General features: G+C 42.6%; 1 protein-coding gene across 1 annotated transcript in view; it reads left to right on the top strand.

Annotated features, from left to right (window-relative positions):
- LOC124802409 (WW domain-binding protein 4) overlaps nt 1–6,297 on the top strand; it is a 111,208-nt gene extending 104,911 nt beyond the window's left edge. The window contains exon 6 of the mRNA XM_047263168.1: nt 5,967–6,297. Coding sequence (XP_047119124.1) covers nt 5,967–6,189 — 223 coding nt within the window. The 3' untranslated portion in view covers nt 6,190–6,297. The remainder of the gene's footprint in view (nt 1–5,966) is intronic.
- Nucleotides 6,298–15,797: the final 9,500 nt, after the last annotated feature.

The raw sequence follows: 15,797 nt of genomic DNA, 5'->3' as shown, positions 1-15,797 counted from the left end.
GACAACTTTGCTATTTATTGCAGCTTCCAGCGGACATGTCTCTTGCAATGCTGTCTTCAGTGTTGTCTGGACCATCTCTAATCATGGAGTGTCACTAATGGTTTCCGCTTTTCTGTTACCAAAACCGTTTGCATCAACTTCTGGCGGTACAAGGTGTTTCTTCCACTTTCCTTGTGACTGGGCCAAAATGCTCTCCCGTTCATGGATGCAACAAAGTTATTAGGGCTTACATTTGATAGGAATCTCAGTTGGTCTCCCCAAGTTTTCTACCTGGCTGCATGCTGCACCCGGTCCCTCAGTGTCCTTCGTGTATTGAGTGGTACCTCTTGGGGAGCTGACCAGACTGTCCTCCTCCACCTCTATCGATCTCTTGTCCGCTCCGAGTTGGATTATGGATGCATTGTCTACTCCTCTGCAGGACCGTCTATCTTATGCCGTCTAAATACGAAAGGACAGATTGGCATTTGCCACATGGAGGAGGTGATGAGTCACAGACAGGCACAACAAAAAAGAGTACAAGTAATATGTAAGCTTTTGGACAAAGTCCTTTCTCAAAAACTGATCTGTCACACATTCACATAACAACAACTCACACTCCACATGGCTACTGTCCTCAAGCATGAAGGCCAGATTGCAAATGCACCTGATGTGGACAGCAGTCTACTTGGGTGGGTGGTGAGGGTAAAGAGGAGGCATATGGTGGGGAGGCGGAGGGATAGCAGGAAGAGGGATGGAAGAAGATGCTAGTGTTGTCTGTGAGAGGGTGTGGGGGAATGGTGGGAACAGGCCAGGTCTGGTAGATACAGCATCAGAAAACTTGTCCCGAGGGGGGGGGGGGGGCTGCTGCAATGAACAGTCCTGACCTCTGCCCGCTATGTCCGTGCATGCTAATACAGCCTTGGTAATCGGTATCTATTTGTTGTAGCTAGCCAGTAGCCATTGCCATGTGACATGTTTGCTGTGACCCCTGGAATCACACCAGCCAAAACATGAACTTACTGCCACACAGCTAATATCATTTATCACTTTCTGAATCTGTGTCTATATTGCTAGAGTAGTGGAGTATTACAATTAGGATCTAAAAGCAAGTGAAAAGAAGAGCATAAAATGAGAAAATCCAAATCAAAAAGGTATCAAGAATAGGAAAAGCATATGGATTTTGGTAGTAGGGTGTTGACTGTTGATAAATTGTGTTCTACATTCTACATTTATACTCTGCAAGCCACCCAACGGTGTGTGGCGGAGGGCACTTTACGACCCACTGCCATTACCTCCCTTTCCTGTTCCAGTCGCGTATGATTTTGCAGGAAGAATGACTGTCTGAAAGCCTCCATGCGCACTCTAATCTCTCTAATTTTACATTCGTGATCTCCTTGGGAGGTATAAGTAGGGGGAAGCAATATATTTGATACCTCATCCAGAAACGCACCCTCTTGAAACCTGGCGAGCAAGCTACACTGCGATGCAGAGCGCCTCTCTTGCAGAGTCTGCCACTTGAGTTTGTTAAACATCTCCGTAACGCTATCACGGTTACCAAATAACCCTGTGACGAAACGCGCCGCTCTTCTTTGGATCTTCTCTATCTCCTCCGTCAACCCGATCTGGTACGGATCCCACACTGATGAGCAATACTCAAGTATAGGTCGAACGAGTGTTTTGTAAGCCACCTCCTTTGTTGATGGACTACATTTTCTAAGGACTCTTCCAATGAATCTCAACCTGGTACCCGCCTTACCAACAATTAATTTTATATGATCATTCCACTTCAAATCATTCTGCACGCATACTCGCAGATATTTTACAGAAGTAACTGCTATCAGTGTTTGTTCCGCTATCATATAATCATACAATAAAGGATCCTTCTTTCTATGTATTCGCAATACATTACATTTGTCTATGTTAAGGGTCAGTTGCCACTCCCTGCACCAAGTGCCTATCCGCTGCAGATCTTCCTGCATTTCACTACAATTTTCTAATGCTGCAACTTCTCTGTATACTACAGCATCATCCGCGAAAAGCCGCATGGAACTTCCGACACTATCTACTAGGTCATTTATATATATTGTGAAAAGCAATGGTCCCATAACACTCCCCTGTGGCACGCCAGAGGCCACTTTAACGTCTGTAAACGTCTCTCCATTGATAACAACATGCTGTGTTCTGTTTGCTAAAAACTCTTCAATCCAGCCACACAGCTGGTCTGATATTCCGTAGGCTCTTACTTTGTTTATCAGGCGACAGTGCGGAACTGTATCGAATGCCTTCTGGAAGTCAAGAAAAATAGCATCTACCTGGGAGCCTGTATCTAATATTTTCTGGGTCTCATGAACAAATAAAGCGAGTTGGGTCTCACACGATCGCTGTTTCTGGAATCCATGTTGATTCCTACATAGTAGATTCTGGGTTTCCAAAAACGACATGATACTCGAGCAAAAAACATGTTCTAAAATTCTACAACAGATCGACGTCAGAGATATAGGTCTATAGTTTTGCGCATCTGCTCGACGACCCTTCTTGAAGACTGGGACTACCTGTGCTCTTTTCCAATCATTTGGAACCTTCCGTTCCTCTAGAAACTTGCGGTACACGGCTGTTAGAAGGGGGGCAAGTTCTTTCGCATACTCTGTGTAGAATCGAATTGGTATCCCATCAGGTCCAGTGGACTTTCCTCTGTTGAGTGATTCCAGTTGCTTTTCTATTCCTTGGACACTTATTTCGATGTCAGCCATTTTTTCGTTTGTGCGAGGATTTAGAGAAGGAACTGCAGTGCGGTCTTCCTCTATGAAACAGCTTTGGAAAAAGGTGTTTAGTATTTCAGCTTTACGCGTGTCATCATCTGTTTCAATGCCATCACCATCCCGGGGTGTCTGGATATGCTGTTTCGAGCCACTTACTGATTTAACGTAAGACCAGAACTTCCTAGGATTTTCTGTCAAGTCGGTACATAGAATTTTACTTTCGAATTCACTGAACTCTTCACGCATAGCCCTCCTTACGCTAATTTTGACATCGTTTAGCTTTTGTTTGTCTGAGAGGTTTTGGCTGCGTTTAAACTAGGAGTGAATCTCTCTTTGCTTTCGCAATAGTTTCCTAACTTTGTTGTTGTACCGCGGTGGGTTTTTCCCGTCCCTCACAGTTTTACTCAGCACGTACCTGTCTAAAACGCATTTTACGATTGCCTTGAACTTTTTCCATAAACACTCAACATTGTCAGTGTCGGAACAGAGATTTTCGTTTTGATCTGTTAGGTAGTCTGAAATCTGCCTTCTATTACTCTTGCTAAACAGATAAACCTTCCTCCCTTTTTTTATATTCCTGTTAACTTTCATATTCAGGGATGCTGCAATGGCCTTATGATCACTGATTCCCTGTTCTGCACATACAGAGTCAAAAAGTTTGGGTCTGTTTGTTATCAGTAGGTCCAAGATGTTATCTCCACGAGCCGGTTCTCTGTTTAATTGCTCGAGGTAATTTTCGGATAGTGCACTCTGTCCCTACCACCCGTCCTAAACATCTGAGTGTCCCAGTCTATATCTGGTAAATTGAAATCTCCACCTAAGACTATAACATGCTGAGAAAATTTATGTGAAATGTATTCCAAATTTTCTCTCAGTTGTTCTGCCACTAATGCTGCTGAGTCGGAAGGTCGGTAAAAGGAGCCAATTATTAACCTAGCTTGGTTGTTGAGTGTAACCTCCACCCATAATAATTCACAGGAACTATCCACTTCTACTTCACTACAGGATAAACTACTACTAACAGCGACGAACACTCCACCACCGGTTGCATGCAATCTATCCTTTCTAAACACCGTCTGTATCTTTGTAAAAATTTCGGCAGAATTTATCTCTGGCTTCAGCCAGCTTTCTGTACCTATAACGATTTCAGCTTCGGTGCTTTCTATCAGCTCTTGAAGTTCCGGTACTTTACCAACGCAGCTTCGACAGTTTACAATTACAATACCGATTGCTGCTTGGTCCCCGCATGTCCTGACTTTGCCCCGCACCCGTTGAGGCTGTTGCCCGTTCTGTACTTGCCCGAGGCCATCTAACCTAATAAACCACCCAGCCCACGCCACACAACCCCTGCTACCCATGTAGCCACTTGTTGCGTGTAGTGGACTCCTGACCTATCCAGCGGAACCTGAAACCCCACCTCCCTATGGCGCAAGTCTAGGAATCTGCAGCCCACACGGTCGCAGCACTGTCTCAGCCTCTGATTCAGACCCTCCACTCGGCTCTGTACCAAAGGTCCGCAGTCAGTCCTGTCGACAATGCTGCAGATGGTGAGCTCTGCTTTCATCCCGCTAGCGAGACTGGCAGTCTTCACCAAATCAGATAGCCGCTGGAAGCCAGAGAGGATTTCCTCCGATCCATAGTGACACACATCGTTGGTGCCGACATGAGCGACCACCTGCAGATGGGTGCACCCTGTACCCTCCATGGCATCTGGAAGGACCCTTTCCACATCTGGAATGACTCCCCCCCAGTATGCACACGGAGTGCACATTGGTTTTCTTCCCCTCTCTTGCTGCCATATCCCTAAGGGGCCCCATTATGCGCCTGACGTTGGCGCTCTCAACTACCAGTAAGCCCACCCTCTGTGACCGCCTGGATCTTGCAGACTAAGGGGCAACCTCTGGAACAGGACAAGCAGCCATGTCAGGCCGAAGATCAGTATCAGCCTGAGACAGAGCCTCAAACCGGTTCGTCAGACAAACTGGAGAGGCCTTCCGTTCAGCCCTCCGGAATGTCTTTCGCCCCCTGCCACACCTTGAGACGACCTCCCACTCTACCACAGGTGAGGGATCAGCCTCAATGCGGGCAGTATCCCGGGCAGCCACAGTCATAGTCCGATCGGGGGATGTGTGGGACGAGCTGGCCGTCCCCGACAAACCCCCATCCGGACCCCCACAGTGATGCCCATTGGCAACAGCCTCAAGCTGTCTGACCGAAGCCAACACTGCCTGAAGCTGGGAGCAAAGGGATGCCAACTCAGCCTGCATACGAATGCAGCAGTTGCAGTCCCTATCCATGCTAAAAACTGTTGTGCAAAGAACGTCTGAACTAATGTACAGAGAGCGCAAACAAATCGACACAAAATTTAAACAGTTATTAAAATACAAGATTGCCTAGTAAATGCAGTAAGTCTGCTACTTGCGCACTGCTGACACACTGCTCGGCGGCGGAAGGAGACTACGTGATTTTACACTATTCAGGTACTAAAATGCGATGCTACAACTCTCAAATACTATAATACGCCCGAAATTTATAAATTAAACAATGCAAGTACCAAAAACACGCAAAGAAATTAAGAATTAAACTATGTAACAAATGAGTGAGCTAGGAGTATACGACTTGCTGCTGCAGCTGCTTATCCAACAGCGGCAGTAGGGTGTCCCACTAAGCATTTGAAGGTGAGTTCTGTGTAATGCTGATACTTTAAATGAGCAATGGAAAATCCAATCAGAATGTTATTGATAACGCACAGTTGTGTCTGACCTTTATTGGTGTTCTCAGCTATTGTGTTTCTTCATTTCCAGTACTTATGGAACATATTTTCCTGTTTGCATGAACTAACCTTTTGGGTGCTCAAGACACAACAGTGACTGAAAGTTGAAATAGTTTTAAATATAGCTTACACCATGGCTTTTCTCTACTTTCCTTGAATTTGTAAAAGTGGCAGATAATGGTTAACCAAAAATTTCTCTGTAATCTCTGAGCTAGAAAATGATCTCAGTTTTCAACAGTACCACTTACCATGATGCAACTCTAGCACCATGTTGTGTGGCTTTGAGAAGAATTTGTCTGAAACTGCTATAGCTGTACCTTTTGTACTCTTCATTTGAGGTTAATATATAATTTCTCTTTACAGGAATCATATGTATTAGCCTGATATGAAGTCCTGTATATTCCAATGGATTTTTAGATTTATTCAATTACTGAAAACGGCAATCTTATTTCCAGGGAATTCAAACCAGTGGATCTTCAGCTACCTGAACAAGAGTTTATACCAATCAAAGTCCCAACTCTAACTGAAGAACCAAAAGTAAAGTTCAAAGAAAAAACTGTTGCAACAGGAACAATAGTGACAGATGATGATGATGAAGTCAGTGTATCAGGTTTTAAAAAGAGAAAAGCTGCTCCTGGTGTTAAAAGAAATATGAGGCAAAGATTGGATGAGGACTAAATTAAGCAGTTATGTTTGCTCGTACTGTGATTGTGACTTGTGTACAAAATCTTATTACAGTTTTATACACTTAATAAATAAAGAGAATAAAGATGTTGGTAAAAATAATTGTGTTACATATGTATTTTGTCATCAAATACTTCATTAAAAATGGTTCCCTGAAGTATTGCAAAGAAAATAAATTTATATAGGACACACAGGTATTATAAAGAATATGTATTTTGCAATATAGTCACAACTTTGATGCTTTTTTTAATCATTGTGGTTATATTTCAAATCCATGATTTAAACTGGTACTAGTGCCGGAAGAAAAGTTATGGGTATATATCGTGACTACTTATTTCTGGAATCTTCTGTCTTCCATGGATACTAGAATTTACAGAAGAGGAACATCTGTGTAGATTGGTACATTAGGGAGACAGATAGCTTTGTAGCACATTGAATTATTGTGTCATTTCATAGAATATTCTCAAAGTGAAGCCCACAAATAGCATAGATCATGGCTCAAGGCACTGTGCAACAAACACATAATGCAACAATGGAAAATCCAGGATGGAATGTAACAATATTATTAGAAGGAAAGTTGCCACTCACCATATAGCAGAGATGCTGAGTCGCAAATAGGTACACAGATAGGTACAACAAAATGACTCTCACAATTATAGCTATTGTCCATTAAGGCCTTCATCAGCAATAGACTCTCTCTCTCTCTCTCTCTCTCTCTCTCTCTCTCTCTCTCTCTCTCTCTCTCTCTCTCTCCCAGGCAACTGAAACTACACTGGCAGTGTGGTTTCAGTTGCCTGAGGCTGCAGTCATGTGTGTGAGTTACATTCGCATGGCTCAGCATCTCTGCTGTATGGTGAGTGGCAACTTCCTTCTCATAATATTGTTACAAATAAAATGCATAAGAAAAGTTGTCATAAACATTTCAGCCAAAATAACGTGTCAGTTGCTGATCTACTGGCTGCCAAAATGCTGAAACAAAATATTTCTGACATTTTTGTGAGCAGACTTATTCATTTATTTTCACAGGGTCAGTGGCAATCAAGAAAGAAATCTTTGTGGGGAGACTCCGGACAACAAAAGACTATCTCAGGGATCAGTCCTATTTAACCTGCTACTCAACATATTGAAACTAGATTTACGTGCCATGTTGTCATCATCAAGTGTAACAGACTTACAGTACACTGATGACTTATGTATTTGTTCATTGGGTAAACTCTACATGATGACTTGGAATGGATAGGCCAAGCTGTTCCAAGACCGCACACATCTATGGAGCAGAACTGTTTTGATATTTCATGTAGAAAGTCCTCAGTTTTGCTGCATTTGAGACTCAGAGTCCCCCTTGAGCAGACATTGAAGCTTGAACTATACAAACTGTCAGAGGAGATAATAGTGAAATACATTGGACTCCACATTCAGCATGAAATTTGATAACATGCAAATATCTCAAAAGCTGCCAAAACTGCATAAAGTACATCAATATATTGTGTGCAGTCATAGGTGTAAGCCAAGTGAGTTGTGAATACAGACATTGGCCTAAGATTATGCTGTACCTTTATAAGACTATCAGTCATGAATATTGTTAATTTGGGTCAGTTCTAGGTGCAAGTCTTAAACAACTATATAAAAGTCAGTACGAAGTACTTAAAGCACATCTGGGAGGGGAGGGGGGGGGGGGGACAGTGACATTTATTCTGACTAATGCTCTCTTAATCAAGATAAATGAAACACCCCTAGACTTATGCTGGGAATACTTAAGTGTGAATTTTTTACTAAAGTGCTTTAGTCTGAACAAGATCAGATACTGTTAGACATTCATATCTTAATAGGCTTGTGTTCTATGTTGAGAGACTTGTCAACAAGAATCTTCCTCCTCTTGTTGTAGAGTATATAGCAACTATCCACTGATCAAAAGAAGTTTATTTTCACAAGGACTATTTTACTGTGGTTCAGATTATAGAAATGCAAGGCCATCTACATGGAGGCTTTGAATGACAAAGATGGATATAGTTGTGCTTACTGGTATAGCAGATGTCACAGGGGTAAGAAATTCATGCCGCCTAAAGAAATATTTATTATGACAGCTGCACAAATTTCTATACAGTGAGCACTTCTAGACAGGGAGAAGCATCTGCATTACCAGATTGTTATCTTCTCTGATACCAGAAGAGCACTGATTACTGAGATTGACAAAACCGTAATCTAATAGCAGATAAAATTATGATTCTGATTATAAAGCTGAAAACTAGGAATCAGGGTGTCACCATGTACTAGATAAAAGCTCTTTAGTATTCTGAAGAATGAAATGATAGACAAGTTAGTCAAAGCAACCACTTAACAATGGAGAGAGGCAACATAGAGGTGTAACTGCTGCAGATTTTTTAATGTCCTCAAACTAATAATCATGAGAACTGAAATGTAGAGAGGCAAATTTAGAGACTATGCCAAAATTAACTCAATACTGATGACTAACTTGTAGCACAAGAAACATCACTGTTCCTGAATATTCAGATATACTATTATAGGTTTCACATTCAACCGCAGCTACTACAGGAAAGACATACATTGCATTGGCTTGATGGTATCCCAATTACGGTAAAACAGAAGATGCCAAAAACATTTTCTTCAGCTGTCCAAATTGATGTGATATTGTCACGTAGAAGAAGGTGTAATTAGATGAATGACAAACACTAACTTCACATAATGAATGTTTATTCAGCACTTGCATATACAAGAGCGTGGGGCGAACTGCCTCCGGCCACAACACACATGGTATATATACAGCTACAGAACATTCCAGTACAATGATTCTTGCCATTTGTGGATACTTCTAGAATGTACTCAAACCGAATATAGAAATTAAAATTTTACGGTTCAGGTGAGTTTTGAACTCATGACCCACCATGCAACAGTCTAGTATCAGAACCACTACACTATGACAACTGTGCTATTCAGCTTCTCCTGCAACATTGCGGCCTCTTTAAGAGAACAGCGCCTCGGTGTTATGCCCTACTAGCCCGGAAATGAGTCATCGGTTCTGCATACTCCGATTCCTGATGACTGATGTTCGCCCTGACGGTGATCTTCTTAGAACTTTCCTTGCTGCTACGTTCTTCATCACCTTTCCGCTTGTTGCCTGTCACTGGAGCTTTGAACTTACCCTGGGTTGCAGGATCCTTATAGGGGATTGAAAAACTTTTTCTCGATCTGTATTTAATGACCTTGGGGCACTGTGCTTTAATACAATGTCTTCTACGATGAATTTGGCCACCTTGAATGCTTCAGCTGTTTTCACTGCTTTTGTGATGGATAATCAGTGCGAACAATAATCCATCTATTGCCACTAGCAGACACTGGACCGAGGAGGTCAATCCCAAGATACTGTAAATGCGTTTCGGCTGTTGGAATTGGTATGAGTTGGCCAGGTGGTTTCTGGGGAAATGCCTTTCTCCTCTGGCACCCTCAGCTGTGCGACACACAATGACGGACACTCCTAAATAAACCTGGCCAGAAAAATCTATTGCAGATACTATCATATGTCTTAATAAATCCTAAATGTCCGGCCTCAGGTGTGTCATGGAATTTCTGTAGAACATCTAAGTGCATGTGTTTAGGAATCACTGGTAGCCACCTCTTTCCAAATGGATCAAAGTTTTTCTTGCAAAGTAATCCATTAACTACCTTAAATTGTCCTTTCACATCCTCTGACTGATTTAAGTCAAGCACAATTTGAAATATCTTGGCGTCCTTCTTCTGCTCAGCAGAGAAATCATGGAGTGCAGTGAGACAGTCCCTATCTTCATCAAAGTCTTGATGTTCTTGCACAGGGTTTCTTGAGAGACAGTTGGCATCTTGGTGTTTTCTTCCACTTTTGTACACTATGGTAATATCACACTCTTCAAGACATAGTGCCCATCTGGTGAGTCATCCTGTTGGATCCTTAAGACCTGTCAACCAACAAAATGAATGATGGTATGTAACAACTGTGAATGGCCTTCCATAGAGATACTGTCGAAATTTGTACATGGCCCAGATCACAGCAAGACATTCTCTTTCTGTAGTTGAGTAGTTTCTCTCAGCTTTTGTAAGTGTCCTAGAAGCTTAGGCTATAACCTTCTCTTTTCCATCCAAAATCTGCACCAGAACAGCACTGATCCCATATCTACTGGCATCTGTGTGTATTTCTGTAGGTGCTCTCTCATCATACAGACCAAGTACAGGGTCAGTCATCAGAGCTTTTCACAGCATATCGAAAGAATCTTGTTGAACACCACCCCAGATAAATTTAGCAATGGCTTTTAACAACTCTTGGAGTGGCCTGGCTTTGATACAAAAGTCTTTGATAAAACGACAGTAATAAGAACATAATCCCAGGAAGCTACTCACATCTCTAATACTTTTAGGAATAGGAAATTCTGTTATAGATCTCACCTTTTCTAGGTCTGGCTGCACACCTTCATTTGACAGAAGGTGTCCAAGTATTTTGATTTCTTTTGCTCAAAAGAGTCACTTTCTGGGATTAAGTTTCAGTCCGGCTTGTTGGAGACACTTAAGAACGGCCCTCAGTCTTTTTGTGTGTTCATCAAATGTCTTTGAGAACACTATAATGTCATCTAAATAACAAAGACACATCGTCCACTTCAGGTGACTTAGAAGATTATCCATCATCCATTCAAAAGTTGCTGGTGCATTACACAAACCAAACGGCATTACCTTAAATTCATACAAGCCCTGAATGCAGTTTTCTCATGATGAGCCTCATCTACTTCGATTTGCCAGTATACCAAGTACATGTCCATGATTGAGAAAAACTTAGCCCCCTTCAGACAACCTAGTGTATCGTAAATTCATAGAATATGGTAAATGTCCTTTTTAGTTACCTTATTAAGCTTCCTGTAATCAACACAAAAGCACCAACTGCCATCCTTGTTCCTGATGAGTGATGACCATGGGCTCTGCGAAGGCTGAATGATGTCATTGTTCATCATTTTCTCTACCTCATCGCAAATAATACGACGTTCCATTGCTGACACATCATATGCTCTCTGGCTTATTGGTTGATGGTCTCCAGTGCTAATCCGGCACTACACCATCGATTTGTCGAACTTGCTCTTCAGTTGTGGATTGAAGCATTCAGAGAAATCTTCTTCTGTTGTTCCTTAGGGAGATCTGGTGATAGTTGAGCTAGAAGATCTTGTCTTGTAGTGGTAGCGCTAATTTCGCCCACAGATTCAGCATAGGAGGTTTCTATGATGCTCTGCTGTTCTGCAATTAACGGCTCAGCATTTGCTACACACATGCATCTTGGCAGGATCTGTGGTTCTCAGCAACAGTTAACTATCCACAATTCACCGAATCCATTCTTCAATGAGACAACAGAGGCTGGAATTACCAAGTTATTCTTTAGTGGTAAGCTTCTTTTACATTCCACTATAAGATCCATAGAGTGATGCATGCCACCTTTCTAGCGCTGACTGCAGGAATGATCACTTCATCCAGCACACATAATCTTCACACACTCGGATGCACATCTTCCTGTCCATAATATCTCATCTCATCTAGCATAATCTTCGAGTGACCACAATCTATAATTGCCTGAGAAGCTTTCAAAAAGTCCCATCTGAGAATGACGTCATGACTACACTCTTGTAAGACGACAAATTCTAAGGGCTGTGTATGGCCACTTATACCCACACAAATGGTACATCTTCCTGTAGGTTTTACATATTTCCCATTAGTCACCTTCAACAGAGATGTTTTGTTGTCGACAAATAAGGCTTTCTGCAACTGGCTATGGTACTTCTCTGAAACGACTGAATATGATGCTCCAGAGTCCAAAAGAGCTGAGGCTGGTCGGCCATCCATGAGGACATCAACGTAGTTTCCTATCTTTTTGTAGTGATCGATGATGGAGGATTTTTCTCTTCGGCGGCCTCACCTTCAAGGAAGATCGCACCCTTTAGTTTTCCAAGCTGTGGCAGCTAGGTGATTGGCTGGAGCTTCTAAATGGTGATGGAGACCTTGATCGGCATGTTGGGGAGCGTCCCCTCCAGCAGCTAGCTTGTGGCAGTGGTGACCTACATCGTCCTGCACCCACATCTTCTTCTTCATCTTTGTCGTCCTAGAGTTGGCATCGGCTAAGATCAGTCTGCTGTCTTCTGGCATGGATGTCATCAAATATCTGCCGCCTTTCTTGACAATAGCACACCACATGTCCTGGTCATCCTCAGTGGAAACATACTGGTTGGTTATCCTGGGTCCTCCAGATGTCAGTCTTCCTTGCTGCCCAAACAGGTTCCTCATGCGGCTTTGTAGGAATGTAACTTTGCCTGGATCTTTTTACCGTTTTAAAGGGAAATGAAGGACGAGAGATTGGGTTCAATGTCTGTTCCGCTTCCTCCCTTATGACCTCTCGAAGCATCTTGGTTTTCTGTTCGCCGTGCAATCCAAGTGCCTTCTGAACGTCTTCTCTTACTATCTGACGAAGAAAACTTGTGAAATCAGTTTCTTCCTCCATCACAGACATTGATACAACGTTTGGAAGCCATTCAAACTTCTTGTATGTAATTCTTTTTTGATGCATTTTCTCGATATACTGGCACCATTTTGTGAAGTCGCCTGCTGTCGAAACCTCCTTCAGGAATAGGGCTTGATACACGTCCTCAGCAACACCCTTCATGAGATGTGCAATCTTATCGTCTTCCTTCATTCTAGGATCCACTATTTTACACAGCTCCAAGACATCTTGATTGCAGGATGCTGTCATTTCTCCTGGACGCTGTGCCCTACTCTTTATTTTTACTTCAGCCTTGCACTTCTGTCTTTGTGCGTCACCGAAATACTTGCACAGTTCCACCTGGAATACTTCCCAGCTTGTGAACTTCTCCTCATTGTTCTCATACCATTGCTTGACAGTGCCCTCCAAGTAGAAAAATATACATTAGCCAAACACACAGTGTCCACCCATTTGTTAAATTTGGCTATACGCTCATATACCTTAAGCCACTTGTTTGGATCTTGGCCATCGTCACCAGAGAACCCAGAAGTATGTCTCACGGTAGCACACAGTTGCTGTCATTGTACCATCCTCTTCTTCTTCTGTCTCTGATAGATTGCGATCTGTGTTTCTCGCCATGTAAACGGTGGCTCCGTCGTGGCCTGATGGGAGCCACTGTGTCGTCGATAATGCGCGCTATCACAAGTTCCAATACCCAGCGTCTCCACCAGAACAGTTTCACATAGAAGAAGGTGTAATTAGATGAATGACAAACTCTAACTTCACTTAACAAAGGTTTATTCAGCACTTGCACATACAAGAGCGTGGAGTGAACTGCCTCTGGCCATAGCAAATACCGTATACATACAGCTACAGAACATTCCAGTCCAATGATTCTTGACATTTGTGGATACTTCTAGAATGTTCTCGAACCAAATACGGAAATTAAAATTTCACAGCTCAGGTGAGTCTTGAACTCACAACCCTCTATGCAACAGTCTAGTATCATAACCACTACACTACAGTGGCTGTGCTATTCGGCTTTTTCTGCGACAGTATTACAAATCAAATAAAAAATCATCTGGTCTTCATTGGTTGTCCTTTGCTATGCTGTTATGATGCCTAAGGCATATCAGAGCAAACTGCCTATTATATTAATTTACAATTGAATGCAGGTCACCTTTTGAGGTAAGGCACTTGTTTTTACATAAATGAAAATATGTGGCATCATGATATATGAATTCATTCTGTTTTACAGAGGGAAGTAAAACATTTTCAAAGGAACAGAAATGACTGCACTTTAAAGTGAAATAAATATACACTGATTAGCCAGAATATTATGATCATCTACCTAATAGCTGACACATCCACCTTCGCACAGATAACAGCAGCGACGCATCATGGCATGGAAGCAATGTGGCCTTGGCAGGTCACTGGAGGTATTTGGCAGTACATCTGCACACACAAGTCACCTAATTCCTGTAAATTCCAGGGAGGGTGCGATGAGCTCTGATGCCATGTTCAATCACATCCCAGATGTGTTCAATTGGGTTCAGACCTGGTGAGTTGGGGGGCCAGCACATCAATTGTAACTCACCATTGTGTTCCTTGAACAACACCATCACATTCCTGGCCTTGTGACATGGTGAATTATCTTGTTAAAAAATGCCACTGCTGTTGGGAAGAGATGTATGTGGTCTGCAACCAGTGTACGATACTCCTTGGCCATCATGGTGCCTTGCATGAGCTCTACTGGACTCAGGAATGCCAACGTGAATGTTCCCCAGAGCATAATGGAGCCAGCACTAGCTCGACTCTGTCCCACAGTACAGGTGTCAAGGTGCTGTTCCACTGGAAGACGACAGATTTGCGTCCTTCCGTCAACATGATGAAGAAGATATTGCGATTCTTCAGACTGTGCAACACTCTGCCACTGTGCCAACATCCAGTGCCAATGGTCACATACCCATTTCAGTCATTGCCAATGTCATGGTGTTAACAGTGGCACAGGCTTGGGTCATTGGCTGCAGAGGCCCATCGTTAGGAGTGTTTGGTGCACTGTGTGTTCAGACACACTCGTACTCTGCCCAGCATTAAAGTCTGATGTTATTTCTGCCACAGCTTGCCCTCTGTGCTGTTTTACCAGTCTGCCCAGCCTACAATGTTTTACATCTGTAATGAGGGGTGACCACCCAATCCCATGATGTCTGGATATGGTTTCACCTTGGCAGGTGTTGAAGACCCTCACCACAGCACTCCTCAAACACTCGAATAGTCATTTAGTTTCCGAAATGCTCATGCTGAACCTCTGAGCCTTCGCAATCTGCCCTCATTCAAACTCAGATAGATCACAACCTTCCCCTGTTCTATGCACAGACATCACATTCCACTGATATTACATGCATCATGCAAGCGTCTGACTAGCAGTCATTCCTCGCTGGTTACACTGCTATAGCCTGGACAGGTTTGTATTGATATTAGGTCAGTGGTCATGATGTTTTGACTGATCAGTGTATGTAATGCATTGCCTCTTTATGTTCAATGTGTTACTGGTGACCAGGCTAAAAAAATAACAAAAGAACGTATCTTTTGTGAAAATCTCTCTGCTACTTATAGGAATATTTGACACTGTATAGTATTTCATGTGTTTTGAAGGCATGAGTACTGAAAAAAATTAAGGACATATGAATTATATGATTCTTTGTGTTTGCATGTGACTCATTCTACATCCAAGTGATGTACAGGGTGTTTATAATCAAACAATGGAAAATCCAGTATGGTATGTAACAATATTATGAGAAGGAAAGTTGCCACTCACCATATAGTGGAGATGCTGAGTCACAGATAGGCACAACAAAACGATTGTCACACATAAAGCTTCTGGCCAATGGCCTTTGGCAACAACACACACACACACACACAACACACACACACACGTGTGTGTGTGTGTGTGTGTGTGTGTGTGTGTGTGTGTGTGTGTGTGTGTGTGTTTGTGTGAGACAATCTTTTTGTTGTGCCTATTTGCGACTCAGCATCTCCACTATATGGTGAGTAGCAACTTTCTACCTCATACTGGTGTTACAGGGTGTTTATAATTAGTTATACA

The sequence above is a fragment of the Schistocerca piceifrons genome, chromosome 6, assembly GCF_021461385.2.
Source record: "Schistocerca piceifrons isolate TAMUIC-IGC-003096 chromosome 6, iqSchPice1.1, whole genome shotgun sequence".
NCBI classification, from domain to species: domain Eukaryota; kingdom Metazoa; phylum Arthropoda; class Insecta; order Orthoptera; family Acrididae; genus Schistocerca; species Schistocerca piceifrons.
This window is presented reverse-complemented; position numbering and strand designations above follow the sequence as displayed.